The sequence below is a fragment of the Notechis scutatus genome, chromosome 11 (assembly GCF_049901735.1).
Source record: "Notechis scutatus isolate UNSWTSFEM ecotype Mainland chromosome 11, rNotScu1.2, whole genome shotgun sequence".
NCBI classification, from domain to species: Eukaryota; Metazoa; Chordata; class Lepidosauria; order Squamata; family Elapidae; genus Notechis; species Notechis scutatus.
The window spans coordinates 14,225,327-14,246,589 of NC_142019.1; the positions used below are offsets into that span (position 1 = coordinate 14,225,327).

The 21,263-nt window shown below is 43.7% G+C and overlaps 1 protein-coding gene across 1 annotated transcript; it reads left to right on the plus strand.

Annotated features, from left to right (window-relative positions):
• The first annotated feature begins 727 nt into the window (after positions 1-727).
• RASL12 (RAS like family 12) lies at positions 728-20,093 on the plus strand. Its single transcript, XM_026673096.2, has 6 exons — positions 728-960; positions 7,515-7,641; positions 8,528-8,584; positions 14,697-14,770; positions 17,701-17,891; positions 18,638-20,093. Exons 2-6 carry the CDS (start codon positions 7,524-7,526, stop codon positions 18,999-19,001), a joined length of 804 nt encoding a protein of 267 aa, XP_026528881.1. The 5' UTR covers positions 728-960; positions 7,515-7,523; the 3' UTR covers positions 19,002-20,093.
• Positions 20,094-21,263: the final 1,170 nt, after the last annotated feature.

Sequence of the window (21,263 nt, forward strand, 5' to 3'; positions counted from 1 at the left end):
CGGTTCCCCAGAACTGGTCAGAACCTGTTTGAATGCCACCTCTGATGTAGGGAAACCTCTTAGATGCTCTTTGATTGTCAATGTTTGGAGGGGTTCTGGGTTATATGCAATTCAAGATCCTGCATCCATCCCTGGTGTCACAAATCAAAGATCTAGGCTGGGGTGTAAACTGTGACACTAGAGAGGTGCCAAGTCAGGGGGTCAGTCCAGGTCGCTGGCGATTGTCTGAAGATGCCAGCAGTGCCTCTTGAAAGAGATGCTTCTGGGTGCCTATATTTATCCCAAGAGTAGGATTGTGCTGGTCTTTGCCCAAAGTCTCTTTCCCAGAGAGAAACCCGCATCTCTTGCCCATAGCGGGGCAGTCACTCAGCCAGTTTTTATGCTGTTGACTTGTTTAGATCCTCAGACAAGCTAAAGGAGACCCAGGATTGATTTGCAACTCATCCCCCCCCTCCACACACACACATACACACTTGAAGAGTGAAGCCAGGAAGCAGGATTGTGCATTCGCTTTTCTGCTTTCTCCCCACCATGTCTCTGGGCATCCTTGACGTTCCCCTCACCCCCTCCAGCAGGGAAGGCCTTCGCTTCTTCCCTGCCCTCTTGTTGATGGGAAAACGTGTCCATCCCAGGCCAAAAACAGAGCAGCAGCTTTCCTTACAAGGAATTTGGCTGGAGCTCAGCTGGCAAACCCTGCCAGGGAAGGGACCTTTTCTCAGCCTCATTCATTCAAGTCCGATCCAGGCAACCAGCAGCTGTCCAGAGTCAGCGGTTGCCTCTTGGTTGTCAGCAGTGGAGACCTGGCTTCAGGCTTGCTTCTTCCCCTCCCACGTCGGTCCCCTGAATTTTAGAGGAAGACTTTCTGGCAGGTGGACACAGATTTAGCCTGGATGGATGGATGTCTAATCTGGGCTGAATTTCTCCAGCGTTCTTGGATGGGGCTCTTCTTGTAACCTGAAGGTGAGTTGGTTCATGGCACTTTAAGGCTCAGGAGGAAATATTTTTCTTTTGAAGGCAAAAATGGGCATGTTTTCCCCTGACTTTGAAATGTGGAAAGCCAACCCTGGTTGCTTGGGGATCTTCTGACTCATTCAGCTCACTGGAGCCATAACCTTGTGGCTGTGCAGCATCCCAACCAAAGGAACCAAAAAGGGTGGGGGGATTCTTTTTGGCTCTGCCTTGAATGGGACCTCCTTCCCCCAGAGTTAACAAAGCTTACTCAATTAACATTGCATCCTAGGTTTTGCCCAGCACGCTCAGTTACAAACTAACAATAAACCTGGATTCTTCTAATATCAAAGAGTAAAAATATAGGTTGGCTGAGAGGTAAACCCAGAAAATTTAGGGATATATCCTACGGTAATAATCTTTACAGGCTGGGTTTTACCATCGTGCCTACCGTCCCTGTCCTATTGTTTCTCTTATTCTTTTATTTTTCTTATATGTACCCATTTCATGTATTCACAACTATGTATACACTTATACTTATTATCTTGTAAACAATTGGCAAATCAAATAAATAAATAAAATAAATAAATAAATACATGGGCTCAACAAATCCTATTTTCTGGATGTGCATGACATCCTAAACCATCAACAGACTAAGTTTGCACAAGATGTTAGGCTCAATGAGATTGGCTAGTTTGTGATTCACTGTGTTGTTGGGAATTCAGCCAATCTATGTTTGATGGGAAGGAGTAAGACCTTCTACTTTTGATCCAAGAAGCAACGAAAAATATGTTATAATGTCAAGATGTATTAGGGACACAACTGGTCTTTAGTTGTATCTACACTGCTTTTCTGGTCTCGGTGTTATCTTTAATTAACTCCAATGTACAGGTCTGTGTGAAATCCATGCTGGATTCACACATTATTCTAAAGTTCTCATCTTACATTGTGTACTATGCAAACTCAACTGTGATGGTTTGTAAATCTGTATGTGAGCCTGGGCAGTTTTTTAAAAGGGGAAAGGAGCCAATGTCCCTGCCCTGAGACTTGCAGAAGATCCATCTTCAATATTTGAGAGGTCCACATGGATCAGTTTAATCAAGACAAGAAAAAATTCTAGGAATGTTAATCCCAGAGTCATTCTGGGTTTTGAACATGTTCTCTTCATTGGGCCACTGACTGCAGTAGACCCAAAATAGACATACGATCACATGCTCCTTTTCTGCTTATTTTGATCTAAAAAGAAGCTTTGTTTCAAAAATTTCTGATGGAGGAATCTGCTCCTAATCTACTTTGGAATTTATTGGATGTGGTTCTTGCAGGTATTAAATGAGAGAATGAGACAGTGGTTGTTTAGTGGGAAAGATGCTTGATTGGGAGTGAGGAGACCCAGATACTAGTTCCTTTTCGGTCATGAGTTGACTTTGGGTCAGTCAATCTCCGAGCCTGTGAAGTCCAGTGGAGAAGCTGATGGACTAAGAGCAGGTAGATTCAGGTTGTAGCTCCTCTTCACCTACAGAAGCTCCTGGGGGGAGTTGAAAGCAGTTGTTCTTTTAAATCAACTTACCTGGATGGATGACCTTAAATGTACTCCAGAGGATGGTAGAGGACAAGAAGGCCTGGAGGAATGTTGTCCATGGGGTCATGATGGGTCGGACATGACTTCACAACTAATAACAACACCTGAATGGAGGTTGTTTGTGGAAAACATGCTCTATTGTGCTTAGGTCAAAGTATTAAATAAAAATGCGATGCAATGAAGTTGATAAATCTTTGGGGGCTATGTTTGCAAAGATCCCCTAAATCTTGGCTTCCCCAACTACAGTCAAATTAACCCAACTGGTAAGGATAACACAACTCACCAAACTATCAGCTCACTCAGATCTGCATTATACACTAAGCCGAAGGTGTCCAACCTTGCCAACTTTTAAGATTTGTGGACTTCAACTCCCAGAATCCACAGGTCTTAAAAGCTGCCAAGGTTGGACATCCCTGCACTAAGCCATAGTTACCCACCCGTCCAGATTTCTGACTAGCATGTTGTACAAACTACCCTTTGTTTAACTCTGCAGGATTCTTACCTTTGATCTTCAGTAGCACATTACTTGAGTTACACAAAAACCCAGCTGTCTCTGGCTGCTTGATTGGGGGGAACCTTCCCCCCTCTTCTTCTCTCTGCTGACCTATCTTGCTTACAGTTCAAAAGCCCTTCTGACTTTTGTCCTGTGAACAAAATTGTGTTTATCCCAACTCAGGGCTCTCCGAATCAAAAGCAGATGTGCTAAAAGGCTTAAAGCAGGAAAGATGCACATCAGTAGTTCAGCTGCAAACAGAGCCCCATTCCAAACCTGGATTAACAGAGCCTGGAATTTAAGTTTGACCCCAGAGCTCAGCAATGAATAGAGCTCTATTTCGTATTTTTTTATTTTAAATATGTCTACATTGTCTTAAAAAGAAACAGCTCTCCTCTTTTCCTAGTTGTTTACAGCAATAGCATTCCATACAACCAAACCATAAAATTTCAAAACGGCAAACAGTGATACAGGTTACAAGCCCTAGTGATTAAAAACAAGCAGCCTCAATGTTCCGGAGTCAAAAATTGGATTGCTGCTGAACTCCATCAAGAGATGATAAAGCAAACCATGCCTCTGGGCATGTGCAGAGTCCCGGTCACCTTCTACCTGATGAAAAGGCTCTGATTTACAAGAATGATGGATTCATTCTGTTCTCTTCTGCCCAGAGGCACTCCACCTTTGTCAACCAGATGGAGTTGAATGGGAGTGCCGTTCTTCTCAGAATAACAAAATCAGAAGGGACCTTGGAGGTCTTCTAGTCTAGCCCTATACCATTTCAGACAAAAGGTTGTCCAATCTCTTTTTAAAAACCTCCAGTGATAGAGCACCCGCAGCTTCTGGAGGCAAGATGTTTCACTGGTTAATTGTTCTCACTCTCCGGAAATTTGTCCTTAGTTCTAGGTTGGATCTCTCCTCGTTTAGTTTCCATCCACTGCTTCTTGTGTTGCTTTCTAGTACTTTGAGGAATGGGTTGACACCCCATGTGGGGCACTTCTCTGTGGCAGCCCCTCAAATGTGGGGCACTTCTCTGTGGCAGCCCCTCAAATATTGGAACACTGCTATCATGTCATCCCGAGTTCTTCTTTTCATTAAACTAGACATCTCCAATTCCTGCAACCGTTCTTCGTATGCTTTAGCCTCCAGTCCCCTAATTATCTTCTCATTGCTTATCACTGGAATTTGACCAAGGATGGGAACTGGATTTGTTCTTGACTTCTCAATGGGCAGAATAATGTCAGGAGTGGCCCCTTTCCATTAAGTTGCAGGCTTGATACTGTTATGAATTAATGATGGAACTCCTTGTTTTTTTCCTCTAGTGTGGAGAAGAGTCAGTTTATAAGTGATAGTGATATTCTCATTTTATGCCGTACAGCTGAGGCCATGCTTGGAGTACTGTGTCCAGTGCTGGTCACCATGATACAAAAAGGATGGTGAGACCCTAGAAAAAGTGCAGAGAAGAGCAACAAAAGATGATCAGGAGTCTGGAGTCTAAACCATAAGATGGACTGATAAGGGAACTAGATATGTTTAGCTTATTGAAGAGAAAGCTCAGGGGTGACATGGAAGCCATCTTCCAATAAATAAAGGGCTATAATAGGGAATATGGCGTTGATGTATTCTCCAAACATCTGAAGGCAGGACAAGAAGAAATGGGTTGAAGCTTGTCAGAGATAGATTCAACCTGTAAATAAGGAGAAATTCCCTGATAGTTAGAACAACTAATCAATGGAACAGCTTGCCTTCAGAAGTTGTGAGTTCTCATCACTGCAAATTTCCAAGAAGAGACAGTACAGAATGGTTTAGTGCAGGGGTGTCCAACCTTGGCAACTTTAAGACTTGTGGACTTCAACTCCCAGAATTCCTCAGCCAGCAAAGCCACAAGGGTTAAAGTCTTAAAGTTGCCAAGGTTGGACACCCCTGGTTTAGTGTCTTCTGCTTGAGCAGAAGGTTGGACTAGAAGACCTGCAAGATCCCTTCCAACCCTGTTACTCTATGTTCTATTGTATGTTCCTCCTTTAGGCCAAAATGAACCACCTTGAGTTACTTTTTTCCAGAAGTGGAAAAAAGATTATGTAAAAGGTATTTTTACATGCATTTTTTTTTACAAGATATGTAAAAAAAAAAACCCAACAACAATTGTGATGGTTTGATTGAACTTCTAAGATGCACATAAGCTTCAGTCATATCTTCATAGCCACCAATCTTGGGGGGGGGGGGATAGTTATCATTTTTTGCAGACACTTCTATTTGCACCTTCCCAAGATGGGGAAAAGTTTTGCCAAGGCTCCATGAGCTTCCCTCCCCAGCCTGGTGAGACCAAGAGTAGTCCTTCCATTAGAAGTTCCTCATCACTCCAACAGATTTTGCTTGGGGTGCCAGCAGTGGGGGAAGACATGCCTCTTATTCTTGGAAGACTAGAACCCAACCAAATCATCATTTCCCAACAACAATATTTATTTACTGAAAGGCCAGAAGACTAACTCCTCAGGAATAGGGGTGGGGGAGGAAGCGTTGAAAAAAAATAATTGTTGCTCTTTTAGTCCAAATACATACATATACATATATCTCTCTATCTCAGTTTCCATGCAGAGAGCGGTGTCTTCTGCTTTGAGAGGACAAAGCGAAAGTAGCTTGAGAGAGGCAGGGTTTCCTGAGCTGGCGGCATGCCCCATGTGTCATCCTATCATTTGCAGAGTTTGGCTTCCTGTATTGGGTGGTCTATAAACCAAGATTTATAGCATGGTGTACTGCTTTATTTAACGCACCGTTTGAGAAATTTTCTTCAGTGTTGTGTGAATACCTTTGTTCTAGGCTGCATTAACAGAGGGATGGAATCAAGATCACGTGAAGTGATAGTGCCACTTTATAATGCCTTGGTAAGGCCACACTTGGATTCCTGCATCCAGTTTTGGTCATCTTGATGTAAAAAAAGACGCTGAGACTGTAGAAAGAGTGCAGAGAAGAGCAACAAAGATGATTAAGGGATCGGAGGCTAAAACATATGAAGAACAGTTGCAGAAACTGGGTATGTCTAGTTTAATGAAAAGAAGGACTAGGGTGACAGGATAGCAGTGTTCCAATATCTCAGAGGTTGCCACAAAGAAGAGGGAGTCAAGCTATTCTCCAAAGCCCCTGAGGCAGGACAAGAAACAATGGATGGAAACTAATCAAGGAGACAAGCAATCTGGAACTAAGGGAAAACTTCCTGACAGTGAGGACAATTAATCAGTGGAACTACTTGCCTCCAGAAGTTGTGAATGCTCCAACACTGGAAGTTTTTAAGACGACATTGGACAACCATTTGTCTGAAATGGTATAAAGTTTCCTGCCTAAGCGGGAGATGGACTAGAAGACCTCCAAGCTCCCTTCCAGTTCCCTCCCTTCCAATTATTCCATTGTATTCTAATTTATGCTGCCAAGTCTTTCTATTGCTTTGTCCAGGGTTGTTGCTGCTGCTTTAAAAAAAAAACTTATAATTTTGTCTTATGAGTCCATTGGTAATGTTCAGAAATTCTGACTCATTTGTGGCTAGGGAGGGAAAACTCTAACCCAAATTGCTGAGACTTTAGTTAACATTAAATTCCATCAATTATTTATTTGTGGCTGAATTCCTGCATCATGTTAAGCCAATTTGTTCAACTCTTAAGATTTTTTTAGTAAGTGAAACCAGGAAGAAGCCCAGATTGCTTGCCAGGTCTATCTGGGGCTGTGCCACTCCACCCAAAACCAAACATGGAAGAATTTTTGCCAATATCAGAAACCTGAATTAGAGAGAAGTGCTAATGTGCCATTTTAATCAGTCCAGTGGAACTGATGACAGAATAGAATAGAATAGAATTCTTTTATTGGCCAAATGTGATTGGACACACAAGGAATTTGTCTTGGTGCAAATGCTCTCAGTGTACATAAAAAAAAAGAATATCAGAATAACATAGTTGGAAGGGACCTTGGAGGTCTTCTAGTCCAACCTCCTGCTCAGGCAGGAGGCCCTATACCATTTCAGACAAATGGCTGTCCAGTCTCTTCTTGAAAGCCTCCAATGATGGGGCGGAGGCAAGTTGTTCCACTGGTTAATTGTTCTAATTGTCCTTAGTTCTAGGTTGTTTCTCTCCTTGATTAGTTTCCATCCATTGTTTCTTGTCCTGCCTTCAGGTGCTTTGCAGAATAGATTGAGCCATCTTCTCTATGACAACCTCAAATATTGGAAGATTGCTATCACGTCATCCCTAGTCCTTCTCTTCATTAAACTAGACATACCAAGTTCCTGCAACTATATATTTTATCCTCCAGTCCCCTAATCATCTTTGTCGTTCTTCTCTGCACTCTTTCTATAGTCTGAACATCTTATGTGTATCATGGTGGCCAAAGCTGAACACAGTACCCCTAGTCTGGTCTTCCCAAAGCAATATAAAGTGGTATTAACACTTCACAGGAACTTGATACTATCCCCCCTTCAGTGCAGAATTATTCATTGTTGGGTTTTATTCACAGAGTGGAAAGATGTCCTCCATGTTTTGCAAACCTCGAGCTGTCCCTTGGGCAAGCGAACGCCACCCGCCAAACCTTCTGCAGGAATGCAACGTGGCCATCCTGGGCTGTCAAGGAGCTGGGAAATCAGGTTAGGTGACAAGTCCGTTCCTTCTGGGGCAGCATCTCAGTCCTCACGTGCTATTCTGAAGATGGTTCTTCGTAGCTTTGACTATCCTTAGCCACCATTTTGCAATTTGTACATATGGAAGAAAATGCAACACATCTTGAGAAAACCAGGTTGAGGAGACCTGGGTGGGTCCAGGAGAAGACACTGCCTCATCATCTACTCTTAAGTAGACTTGGTATCTGCTTCCCAATTATTTGCTTAATCATGGTTTGCTCAATTAACTTGATTGTCTGATCTGACAAAACAGACTGGTTAATTTGTCTGTGGAGATTCTCAGTCATCCAGGTCATAGTTGTCTTTAAGGTGCTTTTTTCAAAAGGCAACAGGAGGAGGAGGAGGAGGAGGCAACAGAAGGAGGAGGAGAAGGGAGGAGGAGGAGAAGGGAGGAGGAGGAGAAGGAGTTGTTTCACTTCTCATCCAATAAGCTTCATCAGTTGGGGGGAATGGAAGTATAGTTACTCTTCCTCAAGGAAAAACAGTCCAGTTGCTTTTTGAAAAAAGCATCCTTGACGCACTGGATAAGGTTAAAAATCAGCATCCTGAATTAAACCCAGAAGGAAACTGGCAACCAGTACAGCTTGCAGAGCAGAGGTGTAACTTGTGCAGTTCTAGGAATTAGAGAATAACAGTGTTGGAAGGGACCGTGGAGGTCTTCTAATCCAATCCCCTGCTCATAACTTCCCACACTGTCACCTTTTGCACCACCTGAAGCTTCTGGGTATTGTCCGGGGGCTTTTCCAGGAAAGAACCTCAAATTTGGAGAAATCAGGAGGAACTGGTTTAGCAAAAAGTCTTACAGCTGGGGAGGACCTGCGCAGAAGAAGTAACCCTCTCTCTTTTCTTGCAGCGCTAACGGTGAAGTTTCTTACCAAGAGGTTTATAAGCGAATACGATCCTAACCTGGGTAAGTCTGAATGTATCTTCTTCATGCTTCCATGGTGCCCTTTTGCAATCTCAACTCGGACAGGATTCTCTGATCATTTCCCAGGCGGACTAAACCAGCTTTGGACCAGCTTAGCTTCTGATCCCAGATCAAGTCAACCAGAGCCCACCACCTGTTGGGGAAACCACTTAGAATCCAGGTTTAATCCAGATAACACACACTTGAAAGTTTTGTGCATTCCCATGAACAGAAACTGGAAGGTGGGATACCAGAGAGAGACTTTGCAGGTTGATTATTGGTCAGCTGGGAAAATCCTGCTTTGGGTTGCACTAAATGGCTCAGATCCAGAGGCCACCAGCATCCACCCACCTGACAGGGAGGGTGGAGGGGAAAGGGATCTCCTAGCAAGCAGAAAACTGGGTCCCCTTTTTGGGTCCCTGGAAAATGTCAGCCCTCTTCAGTTTTTTTTTTTTCCCCTCCCAGAACATGCTGCAGGGTATTTTAAGTTCTTCCAAGTTCTGCTTGCAAATATGCTTCGTGGCTATTTCAAAACAAGCTGCCAAATTTGGAGCACATACCAAGGAAAGTAGAGATGGAAAACACTGATTGTCTTGGAGGGCAAGGAGAGGCTTCTGGACTTAAAAAAGAAAAAAAAAAACCCTTGCAGAAAGTTAATGAGCTGTGATGCAGATCGCTTGTCAACCCACAAATCCCCCTTGAAACGGGCGAGGAACCAAGACCAAATGCAGACCTAAGAGCCAAGAGCGACAAGGCTTGTCAAAAAGACCTTGAAAGATTTCTTTCCTGCTTCAGCCTGTATTTGCTTCCTGGATTTCTCAATCAGAATAGAGCTGGAAGGGACCTTGGAGGTCTTCTAGTCCAACCCCCTGCTCAAACAAGAGCCATTTTCAGACAAGTGCCTCTCCAGCCTCTTCTTAAAAATCTCCAGTGATGGAGCTCCCAGAACTTACTACGTCTGCATTACTATTTCTATTAATCCTCCCATCCTTCCTTTCACCCATCTCCTCCCACTTATGACTGTATGACTGTAACCTTGTTGCTTGTGTCCTAACAATTTTTATTGTTTCCTAGTATGATTTGATTGCTTATTTGTACCCTATGACTATCATTAAGTGTTGCACCTTATGATTCATTACTCTGACAAATGTATCTTTTATTTTATGTACACTGAGAGCATTTGCACCAAGACAAATTCCTTGTGTGTCCAATCACACTTGGCCAATAACGAATTCTGTTCTATTCTATTCTCCTTCCTTCTTTCTCTATTCCATTCCATTCCATTCTATTCCATTCATTCTATTCTATTCTATTCTGATGGCAAGTTGTTCCAGCGGTTAATTGTTCTCACTGTCAGGAAATTCCTCCTTAGTTCTAGATTGGATCTCTCTTTGATTAATTTCCATCCATTGTTTCTTGTCTTGCCTTCTGGAAAATAAGTTGCCCCCCACTCTTCTTTGTGGCAGCCCCTCAAATACTGGAATACTGCTATCATGATGTCACCCCTAGTCCTACTTTTCGCCGGACTAGCCAAACTGAAATCCTGCAACTGTTCTTCATATGTTTTAGTCTCCAGGCCTTAGTTGCTCTTCTCTGCACTTTTTCCAAAGTCCCAACATCTTTTTTGTAAAGTGGCGATCAAAGCTGGATGCTGTGGCCTTACCAAGGGTTTTTAATGGATGGAAAACCAAAGCATTTAAGTGGTAGCATTTTTATTCTCTTAATAAACCAGCACTGGGACCACAGTGCTTTGCCTGGAATTCTAAAACTCTGGAAAAATGCCTGCATTGGCTTATATACTTCATGTGTTTTATCACTTGCATCTCTCTGTGCTAAACATTCTGAAATGAAGATTTGGTTTAAAGGAGACACTAAGTGTGAGTTGTCAGAATTTGCTTTTTGGAGGAGAACTGGGTGTGAACTCAGCTTAAGTGTTGTTTTAAAATCCAGTCCTGCTTAATGGGATCTCAGATTTAGGGTCGAATTTTATTGGACCATTGTGAAATGGGGAATGGTGGGTTGAGTCGCTAGGAAAGTCTCTCTTTTTTTTTGTATTTATTTTATTTTATACAAATCCTTTAAATAGTGTGTCATCTGGGTACAAATATCTTGCACAGCAACAATTACAATTTATACATATTCATTGCTTGATGTTAATACTCTATTCTATTCTAATACTAATATACTTCATATATCTAATTCTTATAGCATTCCCCATCTTAACATTTTCAATTCTTTTCACATGTTTACTATTTTTCACTGATCTTCTTTAATTTCTAACTTCCATATTAATTCTCTAGCCATTGATAAAATAATTCCCATATCATATAATATTCAGTTTGTTCCGAGTCGTTCGGAAAGTCTTGTTGAAGTTTAGAAAAAAAAAATAGTAGCTGAGTTCATACATTTTTCACTAAGTAATAGTATGATTTCTTTGGTCTGTTTTCAGCATATTATGCAAACTAAATCAATGGTGGTTTATTTAGCAAATAAACACCAGAAAACTATGGACTATTAAATTGTGGAATATTACAATGTTTAAATTAGGATCCCCCAAAGTGATTAATATTAACCCCAAAGGTCTATGGGATTGCCCAGGGATCAGTGCTATTATGGTTGGTCACATAGCCAGATGTTTAGCATTAACAATAGCACTTAGACTTACATATATAGTGCTTCACAGTGCTTTGACAGCCCTCTCTAAGCAGTTTACAGAGTCGGCCCTCAACAATCTGGGTCCTCATTTTACCCACCTCGGAAGGACGGAAGGCCGAGTCCATCTTGAACCAGTCAGGATCAAACTCCTGTCTGTGGGCAAAGTTAGCCTATAATATTTCATTCTAACCAGTGCGCCACCGGGGAAAGGGAAGGAAGGAAGGAAAAAAGGAAAGAAAAGGGACAAAACAAATCAAACAATGTTAACAGTCAAGGCTCCAGATGTTTAGACTGGATTTGGCATTTTTATCCCACCTCACCAATCCGTCACAAGGACCTGGGGAAGCAGATGTTGCTGTTTGATGGTATTAAAGGACCTAAGATTTTCCTAGTAAAGCCGCCTTTTGCCCTTGACTGATGGTGATTTTGTCAGTTCCGATAGTAGTCCAGTGGTGCTCCAGATGTTTTAGAATTGCACCCAAGGCACCTAACATTATAGGGACTACCTTTGCTTTCTTTTGCTGCAGTTGTTCCATTTCTATTGGCAGGCCTTGGGATTTTCTGATTTTCTCTAGTTCCTACCCTCGGCGTAAACAAAAAGAAAATGAGAGACTGGTTGGATTTGCAACACAGACTTCACTTCTTTCCTGAATTAGCGTATTTTCTTGTTTTGCACAATAAACTGAGCCAAACAGCCAGAGTGGATTTGTCCCAAAGGCTAAGCCACAAGCAAACCAGTTAATCAAGCTTAGCTGGTTGGAACAAATGACTGAACAAGGAGAGGTTCAACCTGGAAATTAGGAGAAACTTTCTGACAGTGAGGACAATCGACCCATGGAACAGAAGTTGCCTTCGGAAGTTGTGGGAGCTTCATCCCTGGAGGCTTTCAAGAAGAGACTCGACTGCCATCTGTCAGAAATGGTGTAGGGCAGAGGTCTCCAACCTTGGCAACTTTAAGACTTGTGGACTTCAACTCCCAGAATTCTCCAGCCAGCTCTGCTGGCTGGAGAATTCTGGGAGTTGAAGTCCACAAGTCTTAAAGTTGCCAAGGTTGGAGACCTCTGGTGTAGGGTCTCCTGCTTGGGTGGGGGGTTGGACTAGATGACCTACAAGGTCCCTTCCAACCCTGTTAATCTATAATCTAAACCTCTTTGTCTTTAATATGATTGAGGAGATCCATGATCCACGAAGAGAAGGTGACATAGATCAAGGGAATTATAATATTGTAGCCACCAATCTGATGTTTTTACTCCTCCCCGTGTCTGAGTGGGTTGAGCAAACCTATCCCTTGAAAGAAAGAGAAAGAGAACTTTGGCTGAGATCTAATCTTGGCCACTTGTCTTGGAATCCTCTTGTTAAGCACCTGAACGCAGGACAAGAAGCAACGGATGGAAACTAATCAAGGAGAGAAGCAACCTAGAACTAAGGAGACATTTCCTGACAGTGGAACAGCTTGCTTTCAGATGTGGAACTTTTTAAGAAGAAACTGGACAGTCACTTGTCTGAAATGGTATAGGGTCTCCTGCTTGAGCAGGGGGTTGGACTAGAAGACCTTCAAGGTCCCTTCCAGCTCTGTTATTCTAGTCTATTCTTTTAGAACTCTGTGAGGTTCGGTGTCACTATTTTTTATTTTTTTCCCCTGTAGGTTATAAGTTTAGTCCCTGGCCTCTCAAATCAGGGTTTAAAAAGACCCTGGTCTCAAATCTTGGGAACCTCCTGCTGTTAGTGTGAACAACACTGAGTCAGATGGTCTGATGTCCAGATGGACCATGTCCTGGGTCCCCAAAGGGACTCTAGATCAGTAGCAACAATCATCAGACAAACCACGTTGGAAATCCTGGAGGGCTCTGCCAGTGAGCTAGACCAAGGTTATGGCTTGATCTATGCCAGGGGTCCCCAACACCGGGGTCAGCCAGTTTGCGGTTCGCCGCCATCTTTTTGATGAAAAAGTATTTCCGTGAGCTTTTCCGGGTGGGAAAGCTCACCGGAAGCACTTTTTCATCAAAGATGGCGGGCGCGCCGCGCTTTTCCGGCAGAAAGTCACTTCACCTCGGAAAGCTCATCGAGCGTTGGAGCGCCGCCCATCTTTTGATGAAAAAGTGCCCGTGAGGTCACCGGAAGCACTTTTTCATAAAAAAGATGGCGCTGCGCTTCAGCTGACGCCAGTACTGGTCGCTGTGCGCCTCAGCTGATGCCGTGTACCCGGGCCGCTGCATAAAAAGGTTGGGGATCACTTGATCTATGGCATCTATTTCCGTTTGTTTTCTGTTTATCGGTGCATCCAGGGAGATCTATGAGCAAGAAGTCAGACCAAACCTAGGAACTTCATCAATCAGTGAACAAAGAAGCTGGGGTATAATTGTGTTGGAAATTCTTGGCAGGTAGCTCTGATTAGTCATATCCAGAAGTTGAAGAATGACAGAGGAGGCTTTCAAGGAAGGCACAGAAGAATAAATTTTGTGTGTGTGTGTGTGCACGCATGTTTGTTTTGCAAGGGTGTTTTCCATTCATTTTGTGTACTGAGATTTCTTTTCAAAAATTGTGGCTTTCATTGAGAAGGTTCCAATGATCGAAATAATTACTGCATACAAAATAAACTATGTGGGCAATGTCTAAGCAAGTGGTATTTAGTGAGAAGTAGCAATTGAATTTCCATGTTCCTTTTTTTTCCCCCCCTTGAACAATCAGTGCAAAAGTGACCAGATGAGGGACAAACATGTGTGAGTCAGTTTAGCATTGCCTTTTTATTGTTTTAACGTTTAAAAATAGGTTGCAGGATAAGGTCTGTTGCTGTCTCCTTTGCGCAGACATGAGCCAAGCATAATTTCCAAGGAATTTGCTTGGATAGTAGGAGAGATATCTCAAGGGATAGAAACTTCTGGAGATAACAGAATGTGTATGAATTTTGTTCCTTTCAGTCCACTGGCAATCTAGCAGAGTGGCGCCATGGCCTAGAGGTGGAGCTCTCGCCTCACAATCCGGAGGCTGTGAGTTCGATCCTAGGTAGAGGCAGATATTTCTCTCCCTGAGCACAATGAGAATACATCTGCTGAACAAAACTCCGCATTGGTGACAGGAAGGGCGTCCGGCCATTAAAACGCTCTGCTCACTCCATTCCGTTGCCCAGACTCCACCCCGCAATGGATTATGGAGGTGTTCAATGACGATGGATGAGTCCAGTGGTAATCTAAATGTTGTTCTACATGAGGAAGATGAGATACAATCAGCACCTCCTTTGAGGGTCCCAGCTTGGTTTGGGTGGTGGCCCCACTACGCACTAAGGCGGCCCCCCCCCCCCCCCCCCGCCCCCCCCCCCCCCTCGCCTGCGCCCCCCCCCCCCCCCCCCCCCCCCCCACAAAGCTGGCTGGGAACCTCTGAAGTCTAAGCCAGAGCCCGGTTTAGGGCACAAAAATACTTTCCCAAAATGATCTACCAACTTTCAAAACAATTTGCTTTGCAGAAGATACCTACGCTTCAGAAGAGATAGTAGACCAACAGCCTGTGTTGCTCAAAGTGATGGATACAGCTGATCAGGTATGTCAACAAAAGGTCAACCATCTAGGCCAAAAATATATCTTTATTTAAAAGGTTAAAATGATGGCAAGTGGATCAAAAGTTTGTGAATCTGAGACGTTTTGTTCCTCATCCAAGTAACTTCATCAGTCAAAATTTAAAAAAAATGTTACTTGGATGAGGAACGAAACCTCTCAGATTCACAAACTTTGATCTACTTGCCATCATTTTAACCTTTTTAAGAAGTTGATCAGATAACAGCATGAGAGCAAAATAGTTGCGATGAAACCTCTGCATTTCCAAATATTGTCTTCGTACCAGAGGTAGAAAGAGTAGGTAACATTTACTGGCTTTACATGACAAAAGACCCATCGGCAAGAGCCACTTCTATCAGCAGAGGATAATTTCTAGGCAAATCCAATAAATTCTCCTGGTGTTTGATTTTGGTTAGATCCTCACTGCTTTGGGAAAATAAGATTTAATAGCAATAGCATTTAGACTTATATACCACTTCACAGTGTTTTAATAGCCCACTCTAAACGGTTTACAGAGTCAGCCTCTTGCCCCCAACAATCTGGATCCTCATTTTATTGAGTTAGGAAGGATGGAAGGCTGAATCAACGTGGAGCCTGGTGGGATTCGAACTGCCAAATTGCAGGCAGCCGGAAGGCAGCAGAAGTAGCTTGCAGTAAAGGTAATCAGTAAAAGTTCCCCTTGCACACACGTGCTAGTCATTTCCGGCTCTAGGGGGCGATGCTCATCTCCGTTACAAAGCCGAAGAGCCAGCGCTGTCCGAAGACGTCTCCAGGGTCATGTGACTGGCAGGACTAAACGCCCGAAGGTGCATGGCATGCTGTTCCCTTCCCACCAAAGTGGTCCCTATTTTTCTACGTGTTTCTGAACTGCTAGGTTGGCAGAAGCTGGGACAAGTAACGGGAGCTCGCTCCATTACATGACACTAGGGATTCGAACTGCCAAACTGCCGACCTTCCTGATCGATAAGCTCAGCGTCTTAGCCACTGAGCCACCGTACTGCACTCTAACCACTGCGCCATCGCGGCTCATAAGGTTGTCTTGTTCTCCTCATTTAAGGTGGTTCTGTTCACCCTCTTGCCTCCAGAGATTTTGGGCTCTTTAGTGAGCCCATTTGGAAGAGACCAGATAGAAACTCATTAAAATTAATCAGGCAGCTCATAAAAAAACACATCTATATTGTCAAGAGCCGGGGTGTCAAACTCAAGCCCCGTGGTTCAGATCCATCCCACGGGGTGCTTAGATCTGGCCCGCTGGGCCACCCTGGAAACAGCGAAGGACTGGCCCGCAGTGCCTCTGCCAGCAAAAACGGAGCTCAGGAGCGTTGTGATTCAGTGATCTGTATCTACCTTATCTTCTTTGTAAATGGCCTGAGTGATTTGCAAATTTGAGGTATATAAGATAAAAACTATGCAGTTTTGTAGAAAGAGGCCAGGATCCATGAGGTTTTCGCCCCAAAGGCACTGAGTGCCAAAGTTGCAAGTAGCAAGGCTTCTTTCTCATTTGACTTTGGCAATGCTTTGGCAATGCAAGGAGCAAGAGTCAATTTTCTTAATTTTTATATTATTTGCTTTCCCCACCCCGCTCCAGATCAGCTTACTTAGAAATAAGCCCTGCATTCTTCCTTGGAGTTTGGTACTTTCATGTTTTTTTTTTTGCTATAGTCTGGAATATTTCTCAGCATATATTTTTTTTAAAAGGACATTCCAAGGACAGAGTCAAATAAATGGCATAGTGTTTCGTTTAAAATCGAAAAGAAAGTTTCTTTTGATTAAAATTAAGGCAGAATTGCAGCTTAAAAGGTTAAAGACCAGAGAAGGCATGAAAATCTCCCCTCTTACTGGAAGATCAAAATACACTGGTGGGAGATAAGATCGAAAGTTATGTGTGGCCCAAGGCAACAGTCTTCCCTCCTTCCATCAAAACTCACAATGGCCTTTTAATGCAGTGCCAAGGGCAGCGTCCAACTATTTTGGATCCAAAGGGGCTTTGACACAATAGATGCCTGGTGATAGGGTCTCCTTCAGCCTTGCTACATTTCTCCCGTGATTCTATTTTACCTTCATTCTTGCCAAGATGGAGGTGTTGTTTGCTGTTAGATGAAGGAGATTTTATTTATTTTATTTATTTATTGGATTTGTCAAACACATTACAATAGAAATAAGAATAAACATAAGTGTAAATACATGAAATAGGTACCAATAATTGGGGACAATAGGACAGGGATGGTAGGCACGATTGTGCGGTTGTGCCCCAGTGGTGGGATTCAATTTTTTTTACTACCGGTTCTGTGGGTGTGGCTTGGTGGGCGTGACAGGGGAAGATTACTGCAACATCCCATTCCCTCCCCACCCCACAGAGCCTGCTTTCCAGCTCCGTTCTCCTGTGCAGGGCAACCAAAGAAAGCCCAGCCGATCAGCTGGGACTCGGGAGGCGGATAATAGATGTGGGCGTGGCCAGTCAGAGGCGGTGTTTGCCGATTCTCCGAACTTATCGAAATTTCCGCTACCGGTTCTCCAGAACTGGTCAGAACCTGCTGAATACCACCTCCCCTTATAGACCTCTTAGAAATGGGGTGAGGTCAATAGAGGTTAGCTTGAGGGTAAAGGAGTGGAGGTAAGAGGATGTGACAACAGAGTCAGGTAGTGAGTTCCAGACATTGACCACTCTATTGCTGAAATCGTACTTCCTGCAATCAAGTTTGGAGTGGTTTACATTGAGTATATCTGTTGTGTGCTCTTGTGTTGTTGTGATCAAAGCTGAAATAGTCATTAAGTGGTAAGACATTATAACAGATAATTTTATGTCCAATCTTAGCTGGCGTAGTTCAAGGTTGTCTCAGCCTAGAATCTCAAGTCTGGTGGTGTAGGTAGGGTATTCTGGGCCTTCTAACTGATCCCTACTTGCTTCTCTGCCAGGACATCCCAGTGGGCTGTGAGAGGTATCTGAACTGGGCCCATGCCTTTCTAGTAGTCTACAGCATTGAAAACCGGAAGAGCTTTGAAGGGTCACAGCAGTACCTGGATCTCATTGCTCTCCACTTGAAGAACACGTTCCATGAATCTCCCGTTCTCCTGATAGGGAACAAGCTGGATATGGAACAGTACAGGTAAGGAGGTTAAGAGCTCGACCCAAGGAAGGAAGAGAGAGAGAGAGATGGCTGTAATAAATGCAGCAACCTAGTCTTCATTGGACTAGGTTATATCTTGAGACCAGACTTTACTCTGGTGTGTTAGATGTACTGAAAAATAAATAGGTAGAAATAGGGAATTCAACCCAGAATATTGCTACCAAGTAAATGTAATCTCTTTTGAGATCTTCTGTGAAGGTTCATGCTATTGCAGCTCTCTTATTCTCATATCCTGTTTTATTATTTTAATCTTCTTACCACTAGATTGGAACATAAGCCTCTCAAAGTCCTACTGGGTTGGAGTGTCCTCTAAGCCTTGTATGATGACCTCTAAGCCTTGTAAGATTTAATAGCAATAGCACTTAGACTTATATACTGCTTCATGGGGCTTTCCATCCCTCTCTAAGCGGTTTACAGAGTCAACATATTGCCCCCCAACAATCTGGGTCCTCCTTTTACCCACCTCGGAAGGATGGAAGGCTGAGTCAACCTTGAGCCTGGTGAGATTCGAACAGCCAAATTGCAGGCAGCCAGCAGTCAGCAGAAGTAGCTTGCAGTACTTCACTCTAACCACTGTGCCAACGTGGCTCGTGGTATAGTTTAATTTAAGCTAAAATATAGCTTAATTTTCTAGTGCTTTGGATGCGGCAATTAACAGACATGGGCCAGTTCCTTGTGTTGCCTCTTTTCATTGTGGGATGTTCTCTCCTGGTTTCTTCTCCCAGACAGGTCACCAAAGCTGAAGGAATATCTCTTGCCACCAAGTACGGCTCCTCCTTCCATGAAGTCTCGGCATGCCTGGATTTCGAGTGCGTGCAGCACGTTTTCCACGAGGCAGTACGGGAAGTGAGGCGAGAGACGGACAGACCTCTGGCAGTCCGGCCCCTGTTCATCATTGAAGAGAAGCCCTCGGCTCACCTGGTCCCAACCGCCACCATTGCCTCCACCTACAACTCACTCTCCACTGTCAACTACAAAGAGGTCCCTTCCGTTGCCCAAGCGAAGCTGGTCACGGTCAAATCCTCAAGAGCTCAAAGCAAGAGGAAAGCTCCAGCGTTGACTCTGCTGAAGGGGTTTAAGATATTCTAAGCAGGGATTCTGCAAGGCGGTTCCAAGGTAGAACGTGGAACAACCACCACCGTTGTTGGGATGGGTTCTTGAATCCCCAGGCAAAGATGAGACCATTTTGAATATTCCATCTCTTGGCCTTTTCCGCAGCCCAAGTGGCCTTCTAAGAATGCAACAAAGCATTTTGGAAAAAAGGCTACGAATTGACAGTGGACAAACTATGGATGAAGCCACCAGGTGGGGAAGGTGGTTCTAAACTTTTTTAGAACATGTGGAGAACTCTGCCACGTGCTGCTTGTGCAATTGATGGAAGAATCCCATGGAAAGGGTTTGGTCTTGAGGTCTTTTCATGGGACCGAATAGAGATTTGGGAAGCCAGGGAGGCTGCGACCAGCCAAAGAAATGATTCTACAAGGAGAAGACACAGAACGTAGAATATCAGAATTGGAAGGGGCCTTGGAGGTCTTCTAGTCCAACCCCCTGCTCAAGCAGGAGACCCTGTACCATTCCAGACAGGTGGCTGTCCAGTCTCTTCTTAAAAGCCTCCAGTGATGGAGCAGCCACAACTTCTGGAGTCAAGTCGTTCCACTGGTTAATTGTTCTCACTGTCAGGAAAAATATCCTTAGTTCCAGGTTGGATCTCTCTTTGATCAGCTTCCATCTGTTGTTTCGGGTGCTTTGGAATTCTGGACATTTGGAAATTCAGACATTCATACCCACCCCATGTTTTGCATGTCCCTAAGTGGTTAAGAAAAACCACACTCCACGTCACCATTTCACCAACATTCTTTTCTTAATGTCTACTTTAAGTTCTCTTCCATCAACCACAGAAGGAGGGTTGGAAAAACAAAACCACAGAATTGTTCAACCTGTGGAAGAAATAATATAAGAGCACTTTGTAGAAACAAAACAAAGGCAGGACAAAGGGGCACAAAATGGGCAAAGCACAAAATGGGCAAATGGACTCAGGAGCACAAGCAAAGTGCACCGATGTGCCAGGGAATACGATTGCGAGCACCAATAACGATGATCCCCTTTGCGTTGACAAAATGTAGATTACCTAGATGCACAGCGCCCTCTAGTGTTCCTGGACAGGCAATGAAACATTTTCAGTTCTTTGTCCTTTTTGCTAATTTTTCCTAATCAACTCGAATTGATTAGTCAGATAATTCTTACTTTTGTGGTAAATGTCAATCGGGCCCAAGCTAATTAGACAAAGCCTAGCTAAAACGACTGTTCATGGACAAATTCCACCAGGGTCAGAAAAGATAAAAGGACACCATATTAAAACACGCAAGGAAGGGAAGCAAGAAAGCTGCCCCAAATTGGGAGGGTCACAGGTGTGGCATGGCAAAAAAAAGCCCACCACTGGGGGTGGGGGTGATTCATGGTAACATTGGCATGATCGGGGGGCTGTGTGTGGCATCTTGCAGATTTTAATATACTGTAACCCTAGCAATAGCAATATCACTTAGACTTATATACCGCTTCACAGTGCTTTTTACAGGCCTCTCTTAAGCGATTTACAGAGTCAGCCTGTTGCCCCCCAAAATCTGGGTCCTCATTTTACCCACCTCAGAAGGATGGAAGGCTGAGTCTACCTTGAGCCGGTCAGGATCGAACTGCCAAACTGCAGGCAACTGGCAGGCAGCAGAAGTAACCTGCAATACTGCACTCTAACCACTGTGCCACCACAGCTGTAGACACGTTACTTATTTCCCAATGAATGTATTGCTGGGCTTAGCAGAAAAGACGTAGGCATGGTTTTCATGGGAAAGAATGGCATTCTACCACATACAGACAGATCTAGAGATCTAGGAGCATTGAAAAAGCCTTTTTAAAGGACTTTGGCTTGGACTGGTGGTAAAAATATTCCTCTCGTTTCCTTGGGAGTCGCTGTGCTGCTAACATCACTGTTTGAGTGCTCCTTAGAGAAGAAAAACAACAACTAAAACGTGTTGTTTGATCTACTTCAGCCCTAAAATTAGGAGTAGGGGAGTGTCTATGGAGAGTCTCAGTCATCCAAGTCATGGTTGTCCCAACGGTGCTTTTTCAAGTGGCAACTGGACTTCCTTTGTTTTTCCTTGAAGACGTTTCGTGTCTCAACCAAGAAGCTTCCTCAGCTCTTCATCTCCTCTTGAAAAAGCACCTTTGGGAGTAGGGGAAGTTACAATCAACCAATATAAATTTAGTCATCGGGCATATATGATCTCAGAAGACATCGGACATCCCTCTTTTTTTCCCCTTCCCTTTTGTTTTTTTACACATATAAAACAGCCTACA